The sequence below is a fragment of the Anomaloglossus baeobatrachus genome, chromosome 2 (genome assembly GCF_048569485.1).
Source record: "Anomaloglossus baeobatrachus isolate aAnoBae1 chromosome 2, aAnoBae1.hap1, whole genome shotgun sequence".
Classification (NCBI taxonomy): domain Eukaryota; kingdom Metazoa; phylum Chordata; class Amphibia; order Anura; family Aromobatidae; genus Anomaloglossus; species Anomaloglossus baeobatrachus.
This window is the reverse complement of record NC_134354.1, coordinates 499,241,420-499,267,055: the sequence shown is the minus strand read 5'-3', so window position 1 is coordinate 499,267,055 and position 25,636 is coordinate 499,241,420. Positions and strand designations below refer to the sequence as shown.

The window sequence follows — 25,636 nt, the reverse complement described above, 5'->3', positions numbered from 1 at the left end:
GCCAAGTGAGTGATACATCACTGAAATCAAGGTTTCCAACTCTTTCATGCTGCTTTCGGATGGAGTAGGACACATATGGTGTCAGATTTCCTTTAAAGAAGGATTCTCATCCAAAAATGACCTATTATTATAAGTAGGGCATGTGGACATTGAAAATGGTGCCTGTCACCTTCCAGACCAGCCATTGCAAGGTGTGGCTTGCACTGTGAAGAACTTATAATATTGCTAGAAAAACAGAAGTGCTGATAGGGTCTTACCAGATAAACAAACGAGGTGATATATAATATAATACACTCACCAAATGTGGTTGTGAAAGGTCACAACCACCATAGATAGCATGAGATAATGGCGGCTGCCGCGGCCCCACTTGGAATTGTCTTCAAAGTAGGAGGAGAAAAAGGGTTATGATATTCTGGTCCTGAGGAAGAGACTTTCATACCTCGAAACGCGTAGACCTATGGAATAAAAGAGTTATTAATCTATCAACATTTCCACGTCTTATTCTGGTGGATTGCGCGGGATTAACCCTTTTTCTCCTCCTACTTTGAAGACTGTGGAGAACTTGGCAGTTTCACTTAAGGAAAATATGTCATCAGATGTTGACCCAATGTTTAATCAGGTTGGATCCCTATAGCTTCCCCAGTCTCATTTATCTGTTGCGTATGACGTCCAGTGAACCCACAGCAAGAAGCTGAATTCAAAACAGGCAGCCCCTTTAATTAGAGAACTGTATCATAAATTACTACTAAACACTTCATTAAAAGATGATTTTCATCCACTATTTGTACAGTTGTCATTTACATTTTCTATGGGAACATATTATCCAGTATATTTACTGGAGTTGAGTTGCACATTAACAGTTGTTCCATGAAATAGTAGAGAATATAGTTCAGTATGCAGATTATATATCTGAGACCGTAATTGTGCCAAGAGAACAGCATGGCAATTACTGAGACTTTCATTTCTTTTGGGGGCTAGAGGAAAGCTTTGATGACCAGATGGTGACATGACACCAGGAGGATATTTTTAGAAGGTAACATTCACAAATTGTATAAGATTGCTGTATTATGCCTGGGAGGTATAAATTAGTTTAGAAAACTTTACTTTCGTTGCCATAACTCAGATTTCTCAGGGAGATTATTATGGACACTTGTTGCGACATAGAGTTGAAGTAATAAGTTTCCAACACCTAAGCCACATTCATTAGGCTCAGTTTTTCTCAATTCCTGACCTATAATTCTAGTACACTTGCTTAGATCAGCCAGGATCACTCCTATATTTAAAGAATATGACATGTCAGAATAATAGCCGAGACAATGATTTAACTCACTTTATATTTCTTCCATCGTACTCCAAGAGGCTCAGAAGTTTATATATGTGTGGTTAGTTATCATTTGTCTTGGGTCACAGGTTTTGCGTAGTCTTCTACAAACTTCTCTAAGTTGCTGGAATTTGGTTCCATTCCTTCTGACAAGACTGGTGTAACCAACTCAGTCTTGTAGGCCTCCTTATTTGCACACAATTTTTCATTTTTCAGTTCTGCCCATAAAGTTTTCTATAAGATTGAAGTTAGGGTTTTGTGATGGGCACTCCACTAACATCAGTTTGCTACAACTTTGAAATTATGCTTGAGGTTGTTGTCTATTTGGAAGACCCATTTGTGCCCAATCTTTAACCTTTGTGACCGATGACTTGAGTTGTTGCTTCAATATGTCCACAGAACTTACCTGCCTCATAGTGCCATTTACTGTATTTTTTGAAGTGCACCAGTCCACCCTACATCAAGCTCCACCACAACCAGCCTCCACCTTTTTTTCTTCAAACATATTTCATTATGGACAAACAGTCTATTTTTATTTCAGCAGAACAGAGGACATTGGTGAAAAAGTAAGATCTTCATATCAAGTTACAAATTGTAACCAGGCTCTTTCATGATAGTTTTAGGGCAACACCTTCTTCCTTACGAACCGGTCTTTCAGGCCTTGTTGGAGTAGGATGCATTTTTGATATTTATAACGTTGTATCTGTTTCCTTTTATCATCTTCACAAGGTCATTTGCAGTTTTCATGGATTGATTTGTATTTTTCACATTAAAGTAGGTCATTCTCTAGGAGAGAGAACACATCTCCTTGAACTCTACAATGGCGGCATGATCCCATGACTTGCATAGTATTGTTTGAGTAGATGAATGTGGTGCCTGCCTTCAGACACTTGGGAATTGCTCTCAAGGATCACAATGGTTCAGAATTATTTTCTGATGTCTTTGCTAATTTATGTAGATTATGTCAGGTAAAGAGATAAGAAGGTCTTAAAATACTGTAATATGAACACCTCAAAAGGAGTCAATTATCCTATCAAATGCATCTGAAGCTATGACATTGTTTTCTGGAATTTTCCAAGCTATTTAAAGGCTCAGTCAACTTGGTAAACTTCTGACACATTGATATTTTGATATAGTAAATGATAAATGAAATTATCTGTTTATGAGTAGTGGCTGGAAAAATTACAAAATGTATATAAACTTTTGACTCCAGCTCAATGGTGGACATACTGTAGGTACAACCTCCAAATAAGGTGGAATTGTGCCTAATCATGAGCTACTGGATTGCAATTCATCATATACTATTTTTGTATAGGGGCCTTTTTCTGTGTACGCTTCAACTATATGGTAGATCATTGCAGGTATACAGTGTTTTTTTATGTGCTCCACATAATAGTATTGTACTATAACCTATTAATACATCTGGATAGGCTCAAAGAGTGGTTCTTTCACTCAGAACACACTAAATTCTCTGAAGAATTATATTGATTGTGGATCTGATATCAGGCTATTCTGCCCTGTGTAAAGGTGGTGTCACACACAGAGACGGCGACAACAACATCGCTGCTAAGTCACCATTTTCTGTGACGTAGCAGTGACGTCCCATCGCTGTCGCTGTGTGTGACATCCAGCAATGACCTGACCCCTGCTGTGAGGTCGCCAGTCGTTGCTGAATGTCCTGCTTCATTTGTTGGATGTTGCTCTCCTGCTGTGAAGTACACATCGCTTTGTGTGACAGCGAGAGAGCGATGAACTGAAGCGAGCAGGGAGCAGGGAGATGGCTTCTGGCAGCCTGCGGTAAGCTGTAACCAAGGTAAACATCGGGTAACCAAGTGAAGTGCTTCACTGGTTACTTGATATTTACCTTAGTTACTAGTGTCCTCCGCTCTCAGGCTGCCAGTGCCGGCTCCCTGCTCCCTACACGCGTAGCCAGAGTACACATCGGGTAAATCAGCAAAGGTTTGCTTATTAACCCGATGTGTACTCTGGCTAGGAGTGCAGGGAGCCAGCGCTAAGCGCTGTGCGCTGGTAACCAAGGTAAATATCGGGTAACCAGCGAAGGGCTTTGCTTGGTTACCCGATATTTACCTTAGTTACCAAGCACAGCATCGTTTCCACGCGTCGCTGCTGGCTGGGGGCTGGTCACTGGTGAGATCTGCCTGTTTGACAGCTCACCAGCGACCATGTAACGACGCATCAGCGATCCTGATAAGGTCAGGTCGTCGTCGTGATCGCTGCTGCGTCGCTACGTGTGACCCTAGCTTTAGGGTCATTTCACAAAGTGCAGATTTTTACACTAAACCTTAGTCCAATAGACAAGATAGGAATTTAATCAGTGCTCATTGTGTATAATCATAGTAAATGCATCTCCCCCATGCAGATAACATTATTGTCTGCAGTACCTCACTGTATACACAAGAAGGTTTGCTGCCAAGAATAAATCTATGATTTTTAGGTCAACATAAAAGATGCAATTAGTAGCCAATCATTTGCCTGTTTGTTGGCTTGTCACTGTGCAATGATCTGTAATGAGACTTGGTCAGCATGGTAAAGGACAGGATAGATTCTTAAGCTGGGTTTACACACTGCAACATCGCAAAGGACATCGCTGTAACGTCACCGGTTTTGTGACATAACAGCGACCTCCCTAAGTCTCTGGTGAGTCGCTGGTGAGCTGTCAAACAGGCAAACCTGGCCAACAACGCAACAGCGATCCGGACCTGCAGAGCGACCTAGCTGGTTGTTGGGGACGTTGATAAGCAGCTTTTTGAAAGGGAAGTTGCTAACAAAGTCGCTGCAAAGTCTTTCACACACTGAAACTTTGTAGCGATGCATGCTGCACAGCGGGAAACAAAGGACCTAGGAATGGTCCTGAACGATTTGTAGCGATCACAACTTCACAGCAGGGGCCAGGTCGCTGATATGTTTCACACACTGCAACATCGCAAACGACATCGCTATTGCGTCACAAAACCGGTGACGTTACAGCGATGTCGTTTGAGATGTTGCAGTGTGTAAAGGCAGCTTTAGATACCGGTATAGAGTGAATAATGTTGACATACACTGATGTCAATTAATGGGACAAAAAATAAATAAAGTTTTATTTTACTCACTTAGGCCTCTGCCACATTCACGTGAAATTCACGCACGTGCCGAGAGACACGTATTTCCCCTGCGTGTTGCATGCAGGTAAGTACGTGTCTCTGGTACGTGCGGGCCACATGTGTTCTACGTGTCCTATCCGCGATAGCACATGTAGAACCGGTAATTATCATACTCACCTGGTCCTTCCTGCTGTCTGCGCTGCTGTCCGTGGTGCTGATCCTCGGTCTCCAGCCCTCCCGTCTCCCCGCTGTTGCTGCTGCCAGGCAGTGAAGTGAATATTCCATGAGATTAATGAGCGGCGGTCGGCAGCAAGAGGCAGCAGCGGCAGAGACAGGAGGGCAGGAGAAGGTGAGTTAATGTTTTTTTTTTTTTTTCACTGACACGTGTGTTTTCTCCGGCACGTGTCACACAGGACCGCATCCACACTACACCCGTGTAGTACGAGTGCGGGCCGTGTGACACCCGTGCTGCCGGAGAAAAAACGGACATGTCAGCGCTTTGAAAAATGCACACACGTACAAACGCACACGGACACACGTTCCGTGTGGTTTTACGTGTGTGTGCCTGCTACCATAGGGTAGCATTGCTGTACGTGTCTCCGTGCCGCCGGTACGTGTAAAAAATGACAAACACGTGCCGGCGGCACGGATGTGTGTTGCAGGCCTTATATAGCGCTAATAATTCTATAGCGCTTTACATACATGATCATTATTTCCCCATTGGGGCTCACAATCTATATTCCCTATAAGTATATCTTTGGAGTGTGGGTGGAAACCAGGCAACCTAGGCGAACACAGGAAGAACATACAAACTCTTTCCAGATGCTGTCCTTGGTGGGATTAAGGGCTCTTTTTCACTCGCGATTTCCTGGTGCGAGTGCAATCCGATAAAAAACAGATTGCACTCGCACCAGTGTTAATCAATGAGACAGTTTCCTCTGTCCCGTTTTTTTCTCTACACGAATCGGGATCTCGGTGCAATCGCGGCATGCTGCGTTTTGCACCGAGGCTCTCGCACCCCCATGCAAGCCTATGGGAGCAAGAAAAAAAATCGCACTACGGATGGCATACGCATGTCATACATATGGCATACGCATGTCATACAGATGGCATACGCATGTCATACAGAAGGCATATGCATGTCACACGGATCCTTGGTGTTGAAAATCTACAGACTTGCATAGCATTCACATGGCACTCGCATGACACTTACATGTCATTCGGATGCTAGGGGAGAAAAAAAATGCACACCATACGCATAACACTCACCCCACTTTACTGGGCGAGTATCGCAGTGATTATTTAATCGCAGATGGAAAAGAGCCCTAAGTTTAATAAAGTCTCTAAAAAAATACTCACAGTAATAAAAACAAAGTTTTGTTTATAAAAACTCATTTTTCAAAATTAGTAAGAAATGGGACATATTGACCCAATCACAGCAATCCATATAATAAAATTAACTCTTAATTAAACTGCTTAAAAAAACACAGAATAGTTTGCTTCTAATTTATCCCCCCCCCAAAAAAGGATAAAACCTTATAATTTATCCCCATAGTTTACCTTCCCCCTCAAATAAAAAAAGCAAAATAATTTATAGCTCTTGAAACAGGGAAGCATTAAAACTATTTTTATCCACATGAAATGTACTGTTGTTATGCCAAAAAATAGGAAAACTTAAAAAGATACATATTTGGTATAGCCGTAACTTTACCGAGCAATAGAAAATAAGGTAACGGTATTTATGCCACGTGGTGAATGACATTAATTTATAACATAGAAAACAATGATGGATTGGGATTTTTTTCACACCTTTCCACCTACAAAAATAAAATGTAAAAGCTTAAATTTGGAGACATTAAAATTGTGTTAATAGGAGATGCTTATACAGCTAAAGCAATAAAAAAAGAGTATTTTCTAAATGAGGCATGCAAAAAAAAAAACGGGGAAAAAAATCTGCAATAACGTAAAAACAGGCTTACTCATAATTGATAATTTAGTGGTGAAATATGTTATAATGGTGTTAGCTACTGGGTAATTTTACTCTAACCTTGTGTTGTGGATACGACAGGTTTATTCTATACAGTATCTCAGCTAATGCAGCGCAGAATTTCATGATTACCCATATTCTGGCCAACACTATATAAACTGAAATAAATATCAATGGTAAAACCACTTATCATTTTTATCAATCACACCACCTGTATAATCATTGCAGTCTGTAAAATGATCAATAAATGTAATTGCTGCTTTTAACAACATATACTCTTATACAAGGTAATGCTGACAGCACCCAGAGAATTGAACCACAGGGGCCATTGTGATGAACGTGTCCATCAGATACTAAATTACCTTTGTTTGGTTCCAGATTACAGAATTCTATGATTGCTACAATTTTATAAAGAGAACCTGTCACTTACCATAAATGTGTAGTATTATTAGAACTTGGTGTAAATGCCATTGTTCTCCTGAATCTAGCTGTTCTCCTATTGTTCCAGCGTCTCTCCTTTCTTGAGATATGGCCCATTCTTGTACCAGCTATTTTAGCCAATTTAGGCCCAGTTTTTAGTGCATTTTTTTTTATGCATTTTCGGGTGTAGGTTTGTTACATCTCTGTATGTCTATCCTTATGCCAGCAAAGTCAAGGAGAATTCTGAAGTGCTGTGTGCATGTTGATTATTATTTCCTTGTAGATTTGGTGCAGAAAATAATCTGCAGCATGATTTTCAGCCCTTCCAACCATTGACTTTTTTTATGGAAAATGCATGCCAAAATGTAGCAAAAACACACCATGTTTTTCTGCCAAAAGATGCAAACTTGATGTGGAAAATTTCTGCACCAAATACTCAGCGTACGAACATAGCCTTAAGGTGGCTTTATACGCTACGACATCGCTAAAGCGATCTCGTTGGGGTCACGGAATTTGTGACGCACATCCGGCCACTTTAGCGATCTTATTGTGTGTGACTCGTCCTATGAGCGATTTTGAATGATCGCAAACACGTTCAAAATCGCTCATCGGTGACATGCCCCCCTCTTCCCAATTATCGTTGCTGTTGCAGTAACAATGTTGTTTGTCGTTCCTGCGGCAGCACACATCGCTATATGTGATGCCGCTGGAACGACAAACATCACCTTACCTCCGTCCACCAGAAAAGGAGGAAGGAAGGAGGTGGGCGGCATGTTCCGGCCGCTCATCTCCTCCCCTCCTTTTCTATTGGGCGGCAGTTCAGTGACGCTGCTGTGACGCTGAACGAACCACCCCCTCAGAAAGGAGGCGGTTCGCCGGTCACAGCGACGTCGCTGTACAGGTATGTGCGTGTGACGCTGCCGTAGTCATAATGTTTGCTATGGCAGTGACCACATATCGGCCACACGATGGGGGCGGGTGCTATCGCGCTCAGCATCGCTAGCATCGGCTAGCGATGTCGCAGTGTGTAAAGCCCGCTTTAGTGAGGCCTTAAACTTTTCCTCTTGACCTATTGTTGATAACCTCATCCATTTGGATAAAAAGGATTCGTTTTAGATGCATGCAATAAAAGGCCTAAATGCATGGGATGGAAAGCAGCAGAAACAAGAAAAATTAAGGGAATTTGTCAGCAGGTTTTTGCTATGTAAACTGAGAGCACCATACTGTAGAGGAAGAGAACATGATTATAGTGATTTCTCACTTACAAGGCTGTTTTTTTTTGCTTTTTCAAAACAATCTGCGGGAGATTATCACACTGGGACAACCTGCCTCGTGCCTATTAGTGCAACCACACCCCCAGCACTGATTACCAACTTAGGCCGGTGTCACACTTGCGGTTGCCTCGTGTGTATCTCGTGCGTATCTCGTGCGAGTTTCGGTGTGCATCACCAGGCACGGACAAACACTCTCCTCACATGAGCAGGTTGCTTGCATGCATCTCTATGCAGCTGAGACGCTCCTATGGGGAGAGTGTGAGTCCATGCCGGGTGATGCACAGCGAAACTTGCGCGAGATACACACGAGGCAATCACAAGTGTGACACCGGCCTTAGGCGGGCTTTGCACACTACGACATCGCAGGTGCGATGTCGGTGGGGTCAAATTGAAAATGACGCACTTCCGGCATCGCATGCGACATCGTAGTGTGTAAAGCCTAGATGATACGATTAACGAGCGCAAAAGCGTCGTAATCGTATCATCGGTGCAGCGTCGGCGTAATCCATGATTACGCTGACGCGACAGTCCAATGTTGTTCCTCGCTCCTGCGGCAGCATACATCGCTGTGTGTGAAGCCGCAGGAGCGAGGAACATCTCCTACCGGCGTCACTGCGGCTTTCGTAGGATATGCGGAAGGAAGGGGGTGGGCGGGATGTTTACACCCCACTCATCTCCGCCCCTCCGCTCCGATTGGCCGCCTGGCGCGTGACGTCGCTATGACGCCGCACGACCCGCCCCCTTAACAAGGAGGCGGGTCGCCGGCCAGAGCGACGGTCGCAGGACAGGTGAGTCCATGTGAAGCTGCCGTAGCGATAATGTTCGCTACGGCAGCTATCACAAGGAAATCGCTGCTGCGACGGGGTCGGGTACTATCGCACTCGGCATCGCAGCATCGGCCTGCGGTGTCGCAGCGTGCAAAGTACCCCTTACTGTCACTATACAATGTACACAGAAAGATGCTAGTCAGTGTTGTGGAGACGGTATACAGGGCTCACCATCCAGAGCTCGGCTAGATCTTCAGCAGAGAATAATGGGATTCTATCAAAACTGCTGCACCCAGTAAACTAAGTGATAAATCACTGGAATCAGAGACTCAGCCCCTACATCATGCTGCTGTGAGATTACATAGCAAAAACCTGATGGCAGATTCCCTTTAACAAAAAAAAATATATCAATAGAATGCGTCTAAAACTTAATGTATATTTGTGGTATGGGTTATTTTTATTTTTTTTAATTGAGAAATATATATTTACGGAAAACTACTTGTATATGATACCAGCTTTGAAATTGGAGCTTTTATGATAAAAACACTTAATTTTTGTCACAGAATATTTTTCTTTACTGATGACTGTGATACATATAACAAAGTTAATAATACATAAAATATATACAGAACAGTGAGATTAGAATTTGAGAAGAAACATAGTTGCGATTTCTGGGTAAAATATCGATATAGGTCTTACCTGAAAAGCTAAGATATAGCCTCTATGGTTTTTTTGTCTGGTTTAATAAAGCTCTTGATAAATCACAAGTTTGCTCTTTACATTGACTGTCCACTCTGTTTATTCAGATCCCAGACAAACAGTCAATCAACTTCTTTGGCTAGAAACAAGTGAAGTTTATTATCACATCTTCAGGACAGTGACAGTCCAACAGATGACAAATTTCTCTTTCATCCATAATATAGGCCATCTCTGAGGTGGAAGCAATAAATCAATGTCTCCATTAAATCCGTACGACATTGTTGGCATACCTGATTTCACCCTTGTACAGTCCCTGTGGATTCTCTCGGTGTTCTAGCTATCATCAAACTTTGAAAACCTAGAAATTTAGAGAAATTGAAACCATAAAGGACAATAGAGTAACTTTTCTGCAACTGAACCAAACTATAATGCGGAGAATGTGAGCAGGAGCATACAGGGTTTTGCTAATTACTATTGAACAATGGGAACTTTTTCAATAATTGGACACATAATGTATGAAGTGTTAACTGCTCAGCTCAGGACATTCTGTGCATCACAATATATGGTTAGAGAAACCATTAATACAGCAGTTTGATTTCATGTTGATTAAATAGAACCAAAATCTTTTACAGCAATTATCATTATTTGTATAAGTTTATTTTTTTTAAAGTGGCTAAAATTCTATTTTCCCTATGTGACACATTGACACAAAGAAGCCGATTTATTTCTTTATAATGATTTCTACAGTTATAAGATATATAAGAAAAGTTGAAAAGTAGAATATATAGAGGAAAAAAATTACACAAATGCAAGGAGAACTGACAAGATGTGACCCAAAGCCAGATTTAAGCTTAAAGGCCATTTTACATACAGCAACATTGCTAGTGATGTCACTGGTGAAAGCACCTGCACCCGTCGGTTGTGCGTCACGGGCGAATTGGAGCCCGTGGCGCACAACATCGCTAACACCCGTCACACATACTTACCTTCCTAGCGATGTCGCTGTGGCCTCCTTTCTAAGGGGGAGGTTCGTGCGGTGTCACAGCAGCGTCACTAAGCGGCCACCCAATAGAAGCGGAGGGGCGAAGATGAGCGGCCGTTAGATCCCGCCCACCTCCTTCCTTCCTCATTGCCGGCGGCCGCAGGTACGATGTTGTTCCTCGTTCCTCCGGTGTCACACGTAGCGATGTGTGCTGCCGCAGGAACGACGAACAACCTGCGTCCTGCAACAGCAACCATAATTGGGATTAGAACGACATGTCAACGATCAACGATTAGGTGAGTAATTTTGATCGTTAACAGTCGTTTGTGCATTTCACATGCAGCGACGTCGCTGACGAGGCCGGATGTATGTCACGAATTCCGTGACCCCAACGACATCTTGTTAGCGATGTCGTTGCGTGTAAAGCCCTATTAAGTGCCACCATGCTGACCTCTTTAATTATTGTATGTTTGTTTACATTTTGTAATATTTTTAACTCATAAGAAAAAAAGCCAAATACTAAAGATTTGTATTAGCCTAATAAATATTGCTAAATAGTATGCAACAAAAAAGGGTTTGCAGTTTATCTAAATAGCTTAAAATTTGTCACAGGGTGACCATATAACCTTTCTTAATCATAACAATAATGTTGACACTTACTGCTTTACATTACCTTGCAAATAAGATTCAATTAAAGGGGTCTTCTTCTCAAGATCTTAACACTAGAACTACTGAGATAGTCATTTTGACTACTTTGCACCATGTATTTCTATATAGGTGTCACGAGTCCAGTAGTTCTAGTGTTAAATGGCTTTAATATTTAGCATGTAAATATGCAAGTTTATAATTGACTTGTTTTTTCTACCTGCTGTTGTTCTCCTGCAATGAGAGATTTTATCTTTTAGTCCTCTTTCACACGTTCGTGTTTTCGATACATGTAAGGTCCATTTTCACACGTACTGAAGACACCGACACATGTAGACCCATTAAAATCTATGGGTCTGTGCACACCTCTGTGTTTTCGCACAGGATGAGTGTTTGTGTGGAGCACACGCATGTTCGTGGGCTCCTCATGGCGACATGTCCGTTTTTCTCTAGCACTGATGTGATCCGTGTGACATGTACTGGAGAAAACACGTGGCTTTGAAATAAAATAATCATTATACTCACCTGTTTCTAGCGTTGCTGTCTTTGGAGCTGCTGTCACTTGCTTCAAAGCCCACTCATTATGCTCCTGAATATTCACTGCACCGCATACCCGGAAGCAGCAGCAGCTCCGAAAACAGCAGCGGCGAAGACAGGTGAGAATAGAAAGTCATGCTGTCCATGTGGTATGCCAAAGTCACACTAATAGCACACACTGACAGCACACACTGAACACACACAGGGACATATGCACACAAATATGCACTTACACCATGGATTATGCAAAATGGACGTGTGAAAGAGGTCTTATATTGTACTGCTCACTTCCATGGAGGCTGAGTAGCTACATTCCAGGAAAGAGGTTAACTCCTAACATACCAATGACCTAGCTCCAGCCCACTGATGTCTATATAGCGGTTACCTGCTCATCCCAGTTTCCCTCCCTCTCTTACAACATCATCTTTCAGAGCAAGGCCTTCTATTATCTCTGTGGAGCTGTGTGTTTGTATAAATTCTTTGTTTTTCTAAACTGTAATCTGAGAGATAGAAGTGTAAACTTATAGCATTGGTAAGGGTACCATCACACTTTAGCGACGCTCCAGCGATCCCCCCGGCGATCTGACCTGGTCAGGATTGCTGGTGCGTCGCTACATGGTCGCTGGTGAGCTGTCAATCAGGCAGATCTCACCAGCGACCAGTGACCAGCCCCCAGCTACGCGTGGAAGCGATGCTGCGCTTGCTAAGTAAGGTAAATATCGGGTAACCAAGCGCTTGGTTACCCGATATTTACCTTGGTTACTAGCGCACACTACTTAGCGCTGGCTCCCTGCACTCCTAGCCAGAGTACACATCGGGTTAATAAGCAAACCACTTTGCTTATTTACCTGATATGTACTCCGGCTACGTGTGAAGGGAGCAGGGAGCCAGCACTGGCAGCCTGAGAGCGGAGGACGCTAATAACCAAGGTATATATCGGGTAACCAAGCAAATCGCTTTGCTTGGTTACCCAATATTTACCTTGGTTACAGCTTACCGCAGGCTGCCAGAAGCCGGCTCCTTACTCCCTGCACATTCAGATCGTTGCTCTCTCACTGTCAAACACAGCGATGTGTGCTTCACAGCGGGAGTGCAACGTCCAAAAAATGAACCAGAGCAGTGTTTAACGAGCAGCGATTTCACAGCAGGGGCCAGATCGCTGCTCAGTGTCACACACAGCGAGATCGCTAATGACGTCACTGCTGCATCACAAAAACCGTGACTCAGCAGCGATCTCGCTAGCGATCTCGCTATGTGAGATGTACCCCTAAGATATTGGTAGCTGTTACAGCAGAATTTGTGCTGAGCTTTAGGCTATGTTCATGTGAAGCCCCCGCTCACCTTCAGGTCGCCTCAGGGTCTTCACGTGCTGGGAATCTTCCGGCAACAGGTATGTCAGGTTAACTTCAATAGGAATCGTGACACCACTCTCGGTAATTGTGGTCAGGGGGTGACAGCCACTGCAATTTAGCGAGGCTGGCCCCAGAGTGAGGCTGGCCCCAGGGGCTCGTGTGTAGGTGCGTGTAGAACCACAGGTCGCAGAAGAACTCACACACAGTCCAGAAATGTCTTTCAGGGTTTTTACTCACTTTTTGCTGGTAGAGTGAGACAACCCGGGCGATGCTATGATAAACCAGGTGGAACCGAGTATCCCTCAGGCTGATATAGGGGTGACTGCTGACTCGCCTTCCTAGCACTTCTTGTTTCAGATAACCCCTAACTTGAAGTATTGCGGGATTCACCCAGGGAAGTCGCGACTGCCTTTCTGACCCGTTTGCTGACAGCGTGGACCAAGGGTAAGATGGCTCCAGGCTCGATCCTCCTTATGGGCCCCCTCGTTGCTGTTGATGCTGTGGGCTCTGTGATGGTTGGTGTGGGACTTGTTGTCCACCCCACCGGCAGGTTTAGTAGGTAGTTAAATTTGAGCCTACTTCGGGAACCTGTTTCCCCAGCGTGCCTAGCCCTCCAGAAGTCTCCGTACACGACCAGCTGGTTCCCTCAGTGTCCTCTAGACCTAGCTCATTTCCCCAGCGTCTTTCCTTCCAGCTTCTGGTGGCTGAACTCCCCCGCCAGCAGCCACTACAGGTGCAGGGTCTGACTAGTGTCCTGCTCTTCAGCTCTACACTTCAGACTCGGCTTCTCCACTCCTTCTCCTCTCACTGCCACTGCACACTCTCTAGTCTCAAATCCCACTACCCACCACTAGCTGGGATGCGAGGGCTACGCCCCCTTCCTGGGTCTGCCCAGGGGTCCCCTCTAAGCTGTGTGTGTGTCCTGGGTAGTTCGTGTATGTGCGTACACACCCTACTCAGCATTTGGGATTACCTGTTTGTACTGACCCAGCATGGGTGCAGTACTCAGTGGTGCCTGACAAGGTCAGGGGCGCCACACTCACACAGGACATTTTTTAAGCGTTATTTTCCTAACCAAAACCTGACCTTACATAGTTACATAGTTACTTAGGTTGAAAAAAGACCTAGGTCCATCTAGTTCAACCTTCCTCCACCAATTATACATTTTGTCATTGTCATATATAACCAACAATGTTGTGTGTACTGAGGAAATCATGCAGCCCTTTTTTAAAAGCTGTTATAGTATCTGAGATTACTACCTCTTGTGGTGGGGCATTCCACAGTCTGACTGCTCTAACTGTAAAGAACCTTTTCCTATTTAGCTGCCGGAATCGCTTTTCTTCCACTTGCAGTGTATGCCCCTTGTGGCAGGATGTTTCACTAACTAAACTAACCAAGTCGTTCATGCCCACTAACCCAGCTGGTAATGCCCACTAACCTGGAAGGAGCCCATATATTCTAGGCTCATCCGTACCTGCTCCCGCGGCCCCTCCTACTTCCGGTGCTGCTCATTAACCTCATGCATATTCACTGCCCCCCCTGTATTCTGTGGGTCTATCGTACAGTAATAAATAAATAAATAAACAAATAATGAAGTCCCCCCATATTTTGATACCCAGCACAGATAAAGCCTACAGCTACAAGCTGCAGCCCTCAGCTGTGGGCTTTATCTTGGCTGGGTATCAAAATAAGAGGGACCCCAAGCTGTTTTTTTAATTATTTAAATAAATCATTTAAAAAAAAAACCAGTGTGCGGTCCCCCTCCAGTATTGATACCCAGCCAAGATAAAGCCCACAGCTGGGAGCTGGTATTCTCAGGCTGGAGAGACCCAGCCTAAAAATATCAGTCTACAGCCGCCCAGGATTGTTGCATCCATTAAATGTGACAATCCCAGCACTTTACCCAGCTCTTCCTAAATTGCCCTTGTGCGGTGGCAATCGGGGTAATATCAGGGGTTAATCGCAGCTCATAGCTGTGACTAAGCGCTAGATTGGTAATTGCGGCATCTATGAGACACCCCCCCATCACCAATTTGTAATAAGTGAAAAGAAATAAACACAAACACTGAAAAAATCCTTTATTTGAAATAAAATACAAAAATCCCCCTTCTTTTCACCACTTTATTAACCCCATAATCACACCACTGCAGGTCCGACGTAATCCACACAAAATCCCAAGGCGATTCAGCTTTGCTACATCTGAACATCACAGTGAGTTGCCATAGAACAATGCCCGCTATGAGAATTAATGAGACGCACGATCAAATGTCAATTCCCTCAGGTGATTGTTGTTGGCGAAAATCTCATGATACATGACCCCATCGATCCTCCCTTTAATACTGTGCAGTCGACCTGTCCCCTTTATAGAAAGGCATCCTCAAAGTATGAGGTTTTCACCCCCATGCTTCATGGTTGTGACGGTGTTCTTGGTATTATACACATCCTCCTTCTTTCTCCTAACATGGCGAGTGGAGTTGATACCAAAACGTTCTATTTTTGTCTCATCTGACCACATGACCTTCTCTCATGACTTCTCTAGATCATCCATATGGTAACTGGTGAATGTCAAATGAGCCTAGAGAAATGGTAGGACTCGGAATGGAAGGAGCATTATTTGAATTTTGGAACACATTTTGCAGGCACCATATCTCATCTACAGGATCATTGAGGTAGAAAACATCGCAACCCCCTAACTTTATATAATTCATACCGTTTATTCCACCTTCACCCACCTATCTGATGAAGGGTTTGTTACTTCCCTTCATATACAGCACAAGGTGCTCTATTGGTTACAACAATCATATGACGATTATCATTTACTTTCCCAACTTCTTCCTTTTTTCTAACTTTTTTTTCCCTGTTTAAAGCTTGATTATCTTGTAGATGTCATCGAAATGCTATTTGATAAGTCTTGCTGAGAAAATATGGAAAAATATTTCTTCTTTAAGTAACAGTAATTAGTAGTGCTGGTTCAGAAAGGTGTCTTAACCCATAATTATTTAACAGCAAATACATTGCATGACCAGACATCCGAATACTCATTCTGTTAGGAACTGAACACTTAAGAGCAGTAGAAAAACGTTCCCATGGGAGTGGGTAAATCTATATTAATATTATAGTTTTCTCAATGAGATGTTCAGTAAGCACCCGGAGAGGCTCATTTAATATGATAATATTTATGTCTTAGAAAAATATCAAGTTCTTCATATAAATCTGCAAGAAGACTTCAATTCAAGTCAGTCTGCCGTAAAAACAACTTATCATCATGATGTCTGAAGAGTCTCATTATTGTGTGAGCTATATAACATCAGAAAGTGTGTATTTTGTAGCCCAGTAGTCAATCTGCCACATTTGTTAGGGACCGCAACTTTGGATTCTGTGGAACATAATAAGTTTCCATTTGTAAGATTAATAGAGTTGGTACAGTACCAAATTAGAAAAATTATTGGGCACAGAATGGATTAAAGAAGGCAAAAATAATAATACAATGGACTCCATAAAACATACTTGGCAACAACATAGAAATGCTGTGTAGGCGTAATTATTTGGTTTATTGTGATTGTACTTTTCTACATCTTGCAATGTTTTCCTAAACTTCTAAGTGCAGTTTTTGCACAGTATAAAGATTGTAGACAATGGAAAAGTTATAATTACAAAATGTCAAAATGGAACCAAAATGTCCAGTTTCTCCATTGGATGTAGTGTTAATTAAATACATTCTTTCGCTCAATAGTCAGAAATGTCTTTATTATTAAACTATCTTAATTTTATGTATAATAATGATGTATAAATAATATGTGTAGTATTACTTTATGGCTGTTTTCCTCATTGTAAATAAATAACTTAAATAAATAATATTTAGTGACTTCCAATTCTCTTCGCTCCTTTGTTTCTAAGCTAAAAACTTTATGTAGGACACATCAGTTTTTATTATGTTTATGATGGATTTTCCTGATTTAGGTGTATATCATGGCTGGGCAGTGTTACCCGCAGACCACATCTGGCACGCTGGCTGTTCCAGTTCAGCCTGCGGACCAAGACGGCCATAGCAGTGAAAACAGTGGATCAAGGGCCGCACCATACCCTCCCCCGCCGCCTGTTCGCCAGAACTGCTGTCCACCTCCCGATGTCACCACTATTTACAGCTTGAGGATGCAGACAGCAGTGAACACATTGTTGGAGGATGGTTGCACTGGCTTCGTCTTCCACCAATCAACAAGAAGCACAGCAGATATGATGATTTCACATCATCATGTGTGTTATGTGGAGTATCAGTGCACCGGAAGCTGGAGCAGTGCGCCGAGGAAACGAATGCATGTAGGAGGCTGTGTGTGGGCTCATAATGTATATAGGGGGATATGTGAGGGCTCTTCCAGTATGTATGGAGCTATGTGAAGTCTCATGATATATATAGGGGGCTGTGTTGGCTCATACTGTATATAGAAAGCTACATGATTGCTCATGCTGTAGTTAGGAGGCTATGTGGGGCTCAGCCTGTATTTAGGAGGCTATACAGTGCCTACAAGTAGTATTCAACTCCCTGCAGATTTAGCAGGTTTACACATTCGGAATTAACTTGGCATTGTGACATTTGGACTGTAGATCAGCCTGGAAGTGTGAAATGCACTGCAGCAAAAAAGAATGTTATTTCTTTTTTTATTTTTTTTTTTAAATTGTGAAAAGTTTATTCAGAGGGTCATTTATTATTCAACCCCTCAAACCACAAGAATTCTGTTTGGTTCCCCTAAAGTATTAAGAAGTATTTCAGGCACAAAGAACAATGAGCTTCACATGATTGGATTAATTATCTCTTTTTCCTGCCTTTTCTGACTAATTAAAACCCTCCCCAAACTTGTGAACAGCACTCATACTTGGTCAACATGGGAAAGACAAAAGAGCATTTCAAGGCCATCAGAGACAAGATCGTGGAGGGTCACAAGGCTGGCAAGGGGTACAAAACCCTTTCCAAGGAGTTGGGCCTACCTGTCTCCACTGTTGGGAGCATCATCCGGAAGTGGAAGGCTTATGGAACTACTGTTAGCCTTCCACGGCCTGAACAGCCTTTGAAAGTTTCCACCCGTGCCGAGGCCAGGCTTGTCCGAAGAGTCAAGGCTAACCCAAGGACAACAAGGAAGGAGCTCCGGGAAGATCTCATGGCAGTGGGGACATTGGTTTCAGTCAATACCATAAGTAACGTACTCCACCGCAATGGTCTCCGTTCCAGACGAGCCCGTAAGGTACCTTTACTTTCAAAGCGTCATGTGAAGGCTCGTCTACAGTTTGCTCATGATCACTTGGAGGACTCTGAGACAGACTGGTTCAAGGTTCTCTGGTCTGATGAGACCAAGATCGAGATCTTTGGTGCCAACCACACACGTGACGTTTGGAGACTGGATGGCACTGCATACGACCCCAAGAATACCATCCCTACAGTCAAGCATGGTGGTGGCAGCATCATGCTGTGGGGCTGTTTCTCAGCCAAGGGGCCTGGCCATCTGGTCCGCATCCATGGGAAGATGGATAGCACGGCCTACCTGGAGATTTTGGCCAAGAACCTCCGCTCCTCCATCAAGGATCTTAAGATGGGTCGTCATTTCATCTTCCAACAAGACAACGACCCAAAGCACACAGCCAAGAAAACCAAGGCCTGGTTCAAGAGGGAAAAAATCAAGGTGTTGCAGTGGCCTAGTCAGTCTCCTGACCTTAACCCAATTGAAAACTTGTGGAAGGAGCTCAAGATTAAAGTCCACATGAGACACCCAAAGAACCTAGATAACTTGGAGAAGATCTGCATGGAGGAGTGGGCCAAGATAACTCCAGAGACCTGTGCCGGCCTGATCAGGTCTTATAAAAGACGATTATTAGCTGTATTTGCAAACAAGGGTTATTCCACAAAATATTAAACCTAGGGGTTGAATAATAATTGACCCACACTTTTATGTTGAAAATTTATTAAAATTTAACTGAGCAACATAACTTGTTGGTTTGTAAGATTTATGCATCTGTTAATAAATCCTGCTCTTGTTTGAAGTTTGCAGGCTCTAACTTATTTGCATCTTATCAAACCTGCTAAATCTGCAGGGGGTTGAATACTGCTTGTAGGCACTGTATGTATCATACTGTATGTCTGGGATTGTGTGCAGGCTCATGCTGTATGTAGGGGGCTGTGTAGGCTCATACTGTATATAGGGAGCTGTGTTTGGGGTCATACAGTATATAGGGGGGCTATGTGAGGGCTCTTCCGGTATGTATGGAGCTATGTGAGGGCTCATCCTGTGTATATAGGGAGGCTATTTGTGAGATCATACTGTATATAGGAAGCTATACTGTATTTAGGAGGCTATGTGTGGTTCATTCTGTATTTAAGAGGCTAAATGCAGACTCATACTGTACATAGTAGACTGTGGAGGCTCATACTGTATATAAGGTGCTATGTGGGAACTCATACTATATTCTGAGGGGCTATGTGGGGGCTTACACTGTGCACACTCACAATGTACATAGAAGGGCTGTGTGGGTTCATACTGTATATAAGGTGCTATATGAGGGCTCATGCAGTATGTGGAGGGATTTGTGGGGGCTCCTAACGTATATAAAAGCTAATTTATTTAGGGGCTCACATTATATATAGGGGGCTATGTGGGGGCTCACACTGTATGTAGAAGGTCTAAGTAGGAGCTCATTCTGTATGTAGTAGTCTGTGTGGGGGCTCATACTGTATTTTGGGGGGCTGTATGCTGGCTAATATGGTATATAGGGGGCTGTGTGAGGACTCATCCTGTGTATAGGTGAAGCTGTGTGTGGGCTCATAGTGTATAAGGGTGATATTAGCATACTTAATTCTGCTCAATATTAAGTGATAAAATTAATATTAATATAAAATAATGAATATGTTAATATTAATATTGAGCTGAATTAATTTCAGCCTATTGCTTCGGCCCTCCACACCAGGCATGGTTGCTCGTGGCCATCGGGAAAATGAATTGCCCATCTATGGTGTATTTAAAACATTTACCCAATTTCTGCCAGGTAAAATAAAAGTTTTGCTTTGGTTGCACACACTTGAGCTGCCAATAGCGCAAACAACAATGTGATATGGATTACGTGTTAAGATACAATGCAAGCTGCAAATTAAACAGATTTCTAAATTCTTCTACCAAGCACATTGCTTAGTGCAGTTTTTGCTTCAAACCACTTGAGTGATTTTATCATTTTGTTCTACCTTTGTATCACAGTTTTCATTGTTACTACTTTTTCTACATTTAATTACATAAAAAAGAGAAACAGTAATATTAGATTGAATTTGTGGGTGACAAATCAGTTTGATGATATCAGCCTGCCTTGAGTTGAATAATAGCTGTAAAATGATATCCCTAATTTTTTCCACTATATAGTGAGTTTGCTGCTGTTTGTATTCCTGTAAAGTGTCATTATTAATTCTTACCTATTGTGTATCAGACACCTCTCCATCTCCATTCCCAGCACCTTGGGCAACTTACCTTAACTGCTCTTCAATGGAGGATTGGTGCATGGAAACATAAAGAAAATTTTTAGCCACTGTCTTAGCGCAGTAATACAGTTTGAGCGGAGGACAGGGCGCAGGTGGAGCAACTCAGGAAATTGTCTCATATACTACATTCCCCCTCAGCCAACAGCTATCTCTCCTAAGGCTATGTGCGCACAGTGCGTTTTTAGCAGCGTTTTTGCACGATTTTCGGGTGAATTTTTGGGCTCAAAACTGCATGACTTTGCTTCCCCAGAAAAGTCTATGGGGTACTTTGCACGCTGCGACATCGCTACTGCGATATCGCCGGTGTCAAATCGAAAGTGATGTACATCCGGCGCCGGTAACGACGTTGCAACGTGTAAAGCCTACATGCGACAATAAACGATCGCAAAAGCGTCGAAAATCGGTGATCTGTGTAGTGTCAGTCATTTCCATAATGTCACACCAATACGAGATACGATGTTGGTCCTCGTTCCTGCGGCAGCACACATCGCTGTGTGTGAAGCCGCAGGAGCGAGGAACATCTCCTTACCTACCTCCACCAGCTATGCGGAAGGAAGGAGGTGGGCGGGATGTTTACGCCCCACTCATCTCTTCCCCTCTGCTTCTATTGGCTGCCTGCCGTGTGACGTCGCTGTGACGCCGCATGACCCGCCCGTTTAGGAAGGAAGCGCGTCGCCGGCCAGAGCGATGTCGCAGGGCAGGTAAGTGTGCGTGAAGCTGCCGTAGCGATAATGTTCACTACGGCAGCTATCACAAAATATCGCATGTGTGACGGGGGCGGGTACTATCGCGCTCAGTATCGCTAGCCAATGCTAGCGATATCGCAGTGTGCAAAGTACCCCTATGAGTTTTCATTTTTGCTGTTCACACACAACTTTTTTTTTAATCTGCGTTTTTGAGCTTAAAAAAAAATGGACATGTCAATTCTTTCCTGCGTTTTTCTGCGTTTTCCCCCCATGCAATGCATTGGAAAAATGCAGACATAAAAAAGGCAGCAAAACGCAGCCAAAAACGCACCAACGCACGCGTTTTTACCGGTGCATTTTTTTTGCGCATTTTTGCCACGGGTGCGTTTGTATGCGTTTTTCAAAAAAACGCAGCGTGATCACATAGCCTAAAGGGTGCTTTACACGCTGTGACATCACTAGCGATAGCTAGCAATGTCGTGCATGATAGCACCCGCCCCCGTCATTCGTGCGACATTTGGTGATCGCTGCCGTAGCAAACATTATCACTACAGCAGCATCACACGCACATATTTTTTCAGCGACGTCGCTGTGACCGCTGAACAATCCCTCCTTCAAGAGAGAGGTGCGTTCGGCGTCATATCAACGTCACTGCGGCGTCACTGAGCGGCCGCCTAATAGCAGAGGAGGGGCAGAGATGAGCGGCCGGAACATGCCGCCCACCTCCTTCCTTCCTCATTGCCGGTGCACGCAGGTAAGGATATGTTCGTCGATCCTGCGGTGTCACACATAGCGATTTGTGATGCCGCCGGAATGACGAACAACATCGTACCTGCAGCAGCAACTATATTATGAAAAGAAGCGACGTGTCAACGATGAACGATTTTTGATGCTTTTGCGATCGTTGATCGTCACTCCTTGGTGTCACACGCTGCAATGTCACTAACGGCGCCGGATGTGCGTCACTAACGATGTGACCCCGACGATATATCATTAGCGATGTCGCAGCGTGTAAAGCACCCTTAACTCCTCCATTCACAGGGGTACACAGCTTGGTCAAGCACTCCTGTGATCTCTACAAGAATAAAAAACATCTCCCAATGAACAAAGGATTAGGCCAAAGTGTTCAGATGATGTCAGGGAAGAGTCAGAAGGCCCCCATACAGATCAGACTTCTGACAAATCAGGCTGATATTTGTGGGTTTGGCTGCCTTTACTCTGTGTATTGTGTCTTGAATGCTGAGAGGCCAACACAAGACATTCTGCCTGGCCCCTGAGGGTATTTAGATACATGACTAGGGCAGGAAACTGAGACCCCAGAGTATATTAATCATAATATGTAAAAAAAAAAAAACTACTTATACTCCCCTCAATGCTGACCTCTCAAACCCCTCCAGCTGCTGCTCCTCATTGTTACGCATCCGATCCCCATAACATCTTCTCACCCCCATTAGTCACTCTGAAATTCCTGAGCCTCTCACTCTGAGCTGGAACTTCAGGATTTGATAAGGCGCAGGAGGTTTCTGCACATGCGTGAGAAAGGTCATGATATCACAACCTGTGTCATGACCTTGTGAGTCAATGTACAGGCTCCACTAGCGTATAGCTACCAAGGCGAGACCAATGGATGCTATCTAATAATGACCCTTGGTTCAGGGTCTGCTGCGAGCATGAGCAGAGTGTCAGACCCTGACAGATCAGATCACCGGTGCGAGAAGAGGGAGAGAGTACTTTCCCATATGGCATGACAAAAGTATCACAGATAGACACTACCTCATAGTTTAACACTGGTGTGAGTGCAATCCGATGTTTTGTCAGATTGCACCCCTCCGTGTAAACTGCAAGGGAAGCCAAGGTGTAAGAGGGGATCTTAGGATTCAACAAGAACCAAACGAGGGATGGTGGTGGAGAAGAGGAATCGGAGAGGGAGCGGTAAGGTGAGTATGAGTGTTTTTGATTTTTTCTTTTTTTTTTTTTTGCTCACTCTTTACTGCTCAAAAATTTGCAGCCAGAGAAGGTGTGAAAACAATTACAAAAAAGTTTGCATTTCTGCAAATGTGGATTTTTGTAAACTTTTAGTATCATTCAGTTCCACTCAAATTTATTCACTCGCCTCTACTGAATATGCCACTGCCCTGCACCTCAGGCCCTGCACTAGAAAAAAATATATATTTTTTTCCAGGATGTTCCTCTGAATATGGAACAGATGAAAACCGAGCTATTGTTATAGATATGGATGTACTGTAACCCCTCAGAATAATTACTGAACTTAGCAGTGATGTCCTAGTAAGCATTGGAAAGACTCGTCATCAATAAATAAAATATTATTATAAAATATAGATATGCTGAACACTTTATAGGAATTCCATTTAGTGAGTAAAATATCTGTTCTATTTAGTACAATATACAGAATACAGCTAGAATGTAACTTAATTGTAATTTGTCTGAGCAGAAAGAAGAATTTGGACCCACATGATAAATTACTTGAGATAAATAGCATTTCTATATGCAAAAAAAAATATTCAAAGCATTTACTGTATACAAAACAGGTTGGAATATTCAGAATCCCACGTAATATATATATACAGTATATATTATACATATGCATGAACTGCTGTGTTGTTCTATATAACCACTCTCTGTGGGGAATCGAATCCAGGTGAATTTTCGCAGCCACTCAATGCCTACAAAGCAGGCCCTGTTATGTTAGGAAATTGGAAAAATAAATCATGAAACAAAAACAGCAGAAAAGACAAGGTAGAGCAGCGGCGAGAGATATAGCTCCTGTGCAGACTTTCATCTCTCAGTTAAGTTTTCTTGTGCAGAAAGCATGTGTTTAATCACTGGACTTGACTAAATTTATCTTCCCCCAGACTAGCGTGGATATTTCACCAGTGTTCTGTAGGTTAATTCTTGCTGTCCTCAAGGACTATCGGGCAAACAGACCCATGTAAGCCTGACCAAATGTCTAGCTGTGAATGTGAATTATTGCCTTCATATTCTGCTTTCATCCTGATCTCAAGTCTTTAACTTTCTTTTTCAGCTTCTGTCCAGGGTCCCTGGGAGAGGGCTATTTCACCAAATAAAGTGCCATACTACATAAAGTAAGTGCCATATTCCCTATGCAAATATCGGAAGTATTCTAATGTGTAATGTTGGAGTTTTCGAGACTGTTTTTTCACGTTTATCTTTGGAACGTTGTTTCTTGTGACTCAGACTAAACTGTAGCTATCACTTTTTGTAATGCTATGCAATGACCTAAAAAGATGCTGGAGTCTGAGAGTATACTGCATTAGTGTCGCGTTCCTTACAAGGCTCTAAATCATGTGATATTTGCTTGGTGACCTATATAAAATGAGTTAGTAACCTTGTTCTCCCTTGGGCAGATGTCTTCATTAAGTGCGGTCATCACAGTTAACGCAGCCGTGGTCTTAGATTGCTGGTCTAAAGATTTTCTTTTCCTTGTACAAAATGATGCAACCTAATTGCTATTGCCGTTCTCTAGAGGTCATGTTATTTAAAACTCGATGATAAAACAACTCTAGCTGGCACTGGCCTTCATGTTTCAAGCACCAAAACTGATTAGAACTGAGCCACAATGACTCCTTAGTCGGCACTATAAAATGTCAGTTACCTTTCCAGATCACGCATGTGTAAGTAAACCACTATCTGACAGAAATCTGACAGAATTCTTATTCTTTCATAGCAGCACAATAAAAATACAAGGTATTATATTCCCGTATGCTAGATTATCAGCCTAACATAAATTCTACTAGGTAACCATGATTGTACTGTAGAAGGGGTAGACACATAGAGCCCCTTTTTAAAGAACAGTATATCGACCCTTTGCAGTCCAATACCTCATCATATATCATGGATGTGTCACGGCCTGTCACAGAGGTGTCACAGCCGGCTAACAATCCAGTGGTAACCATTGCTAGATGATCACAGAGATTGGCAGCATATGTTGTCATCTGACAGTTCTCTGTTTCTGCAGCCAGTGGACTCTAGAACCCTTGGAACTGTCAGTTCTTCCTAGCAGTTGGTATCCTCTGACTTCCTTTACTAACCACACTCTGGGGAGGTTTGGGTGTGGTTTATAGTTTGCTCCATGTTGTTGTCTGCAATGGTCATCTCCTGTTGCTCCACAGACTTCTGTGGTTGGGGCTACTCAGATAAGTATTGACTTTTGCTATCTACCTTGGCTCAGGTGATAGCAATCATGTATCCTCTGTATTGTTTCCTTGTTTCTTCCTTTAGTGCTAGTGGTGTTGACTAGTGATCATATCTGCCATCCTTATTTAGGGCCCTTTTTCCAGGGGAAGACAGGGCCCCAGATATCCAGCTCGGTG

General features: G+C 43.1%; 1 protein-coding gene across 10 annotated transcripts in view; it reads left to right on the top strand.

Moving 5' to 3' along the window:
- DMD (dystrophin) overlaps positions 1–25,636 on the top strand; it is a 4,177,531-nt gene that overhangs the window by 3,684,038 nt on the left and 467,857 nt on the right. For all 10 annotated transcript variants that reach the window (XM_075336500.1, XM_075336497.1, XM_075336505.1 and 7 more), the window contains one exon: positions 24,328–24,388. In XM_075336500.1, the coding sequence (XP_075192615.1) occupies positions 24,328–24,388 (61 nt within the window). The remainder of the gene's footprint in view (positions 1–24,327; positions 24,389–25,636) is intronic.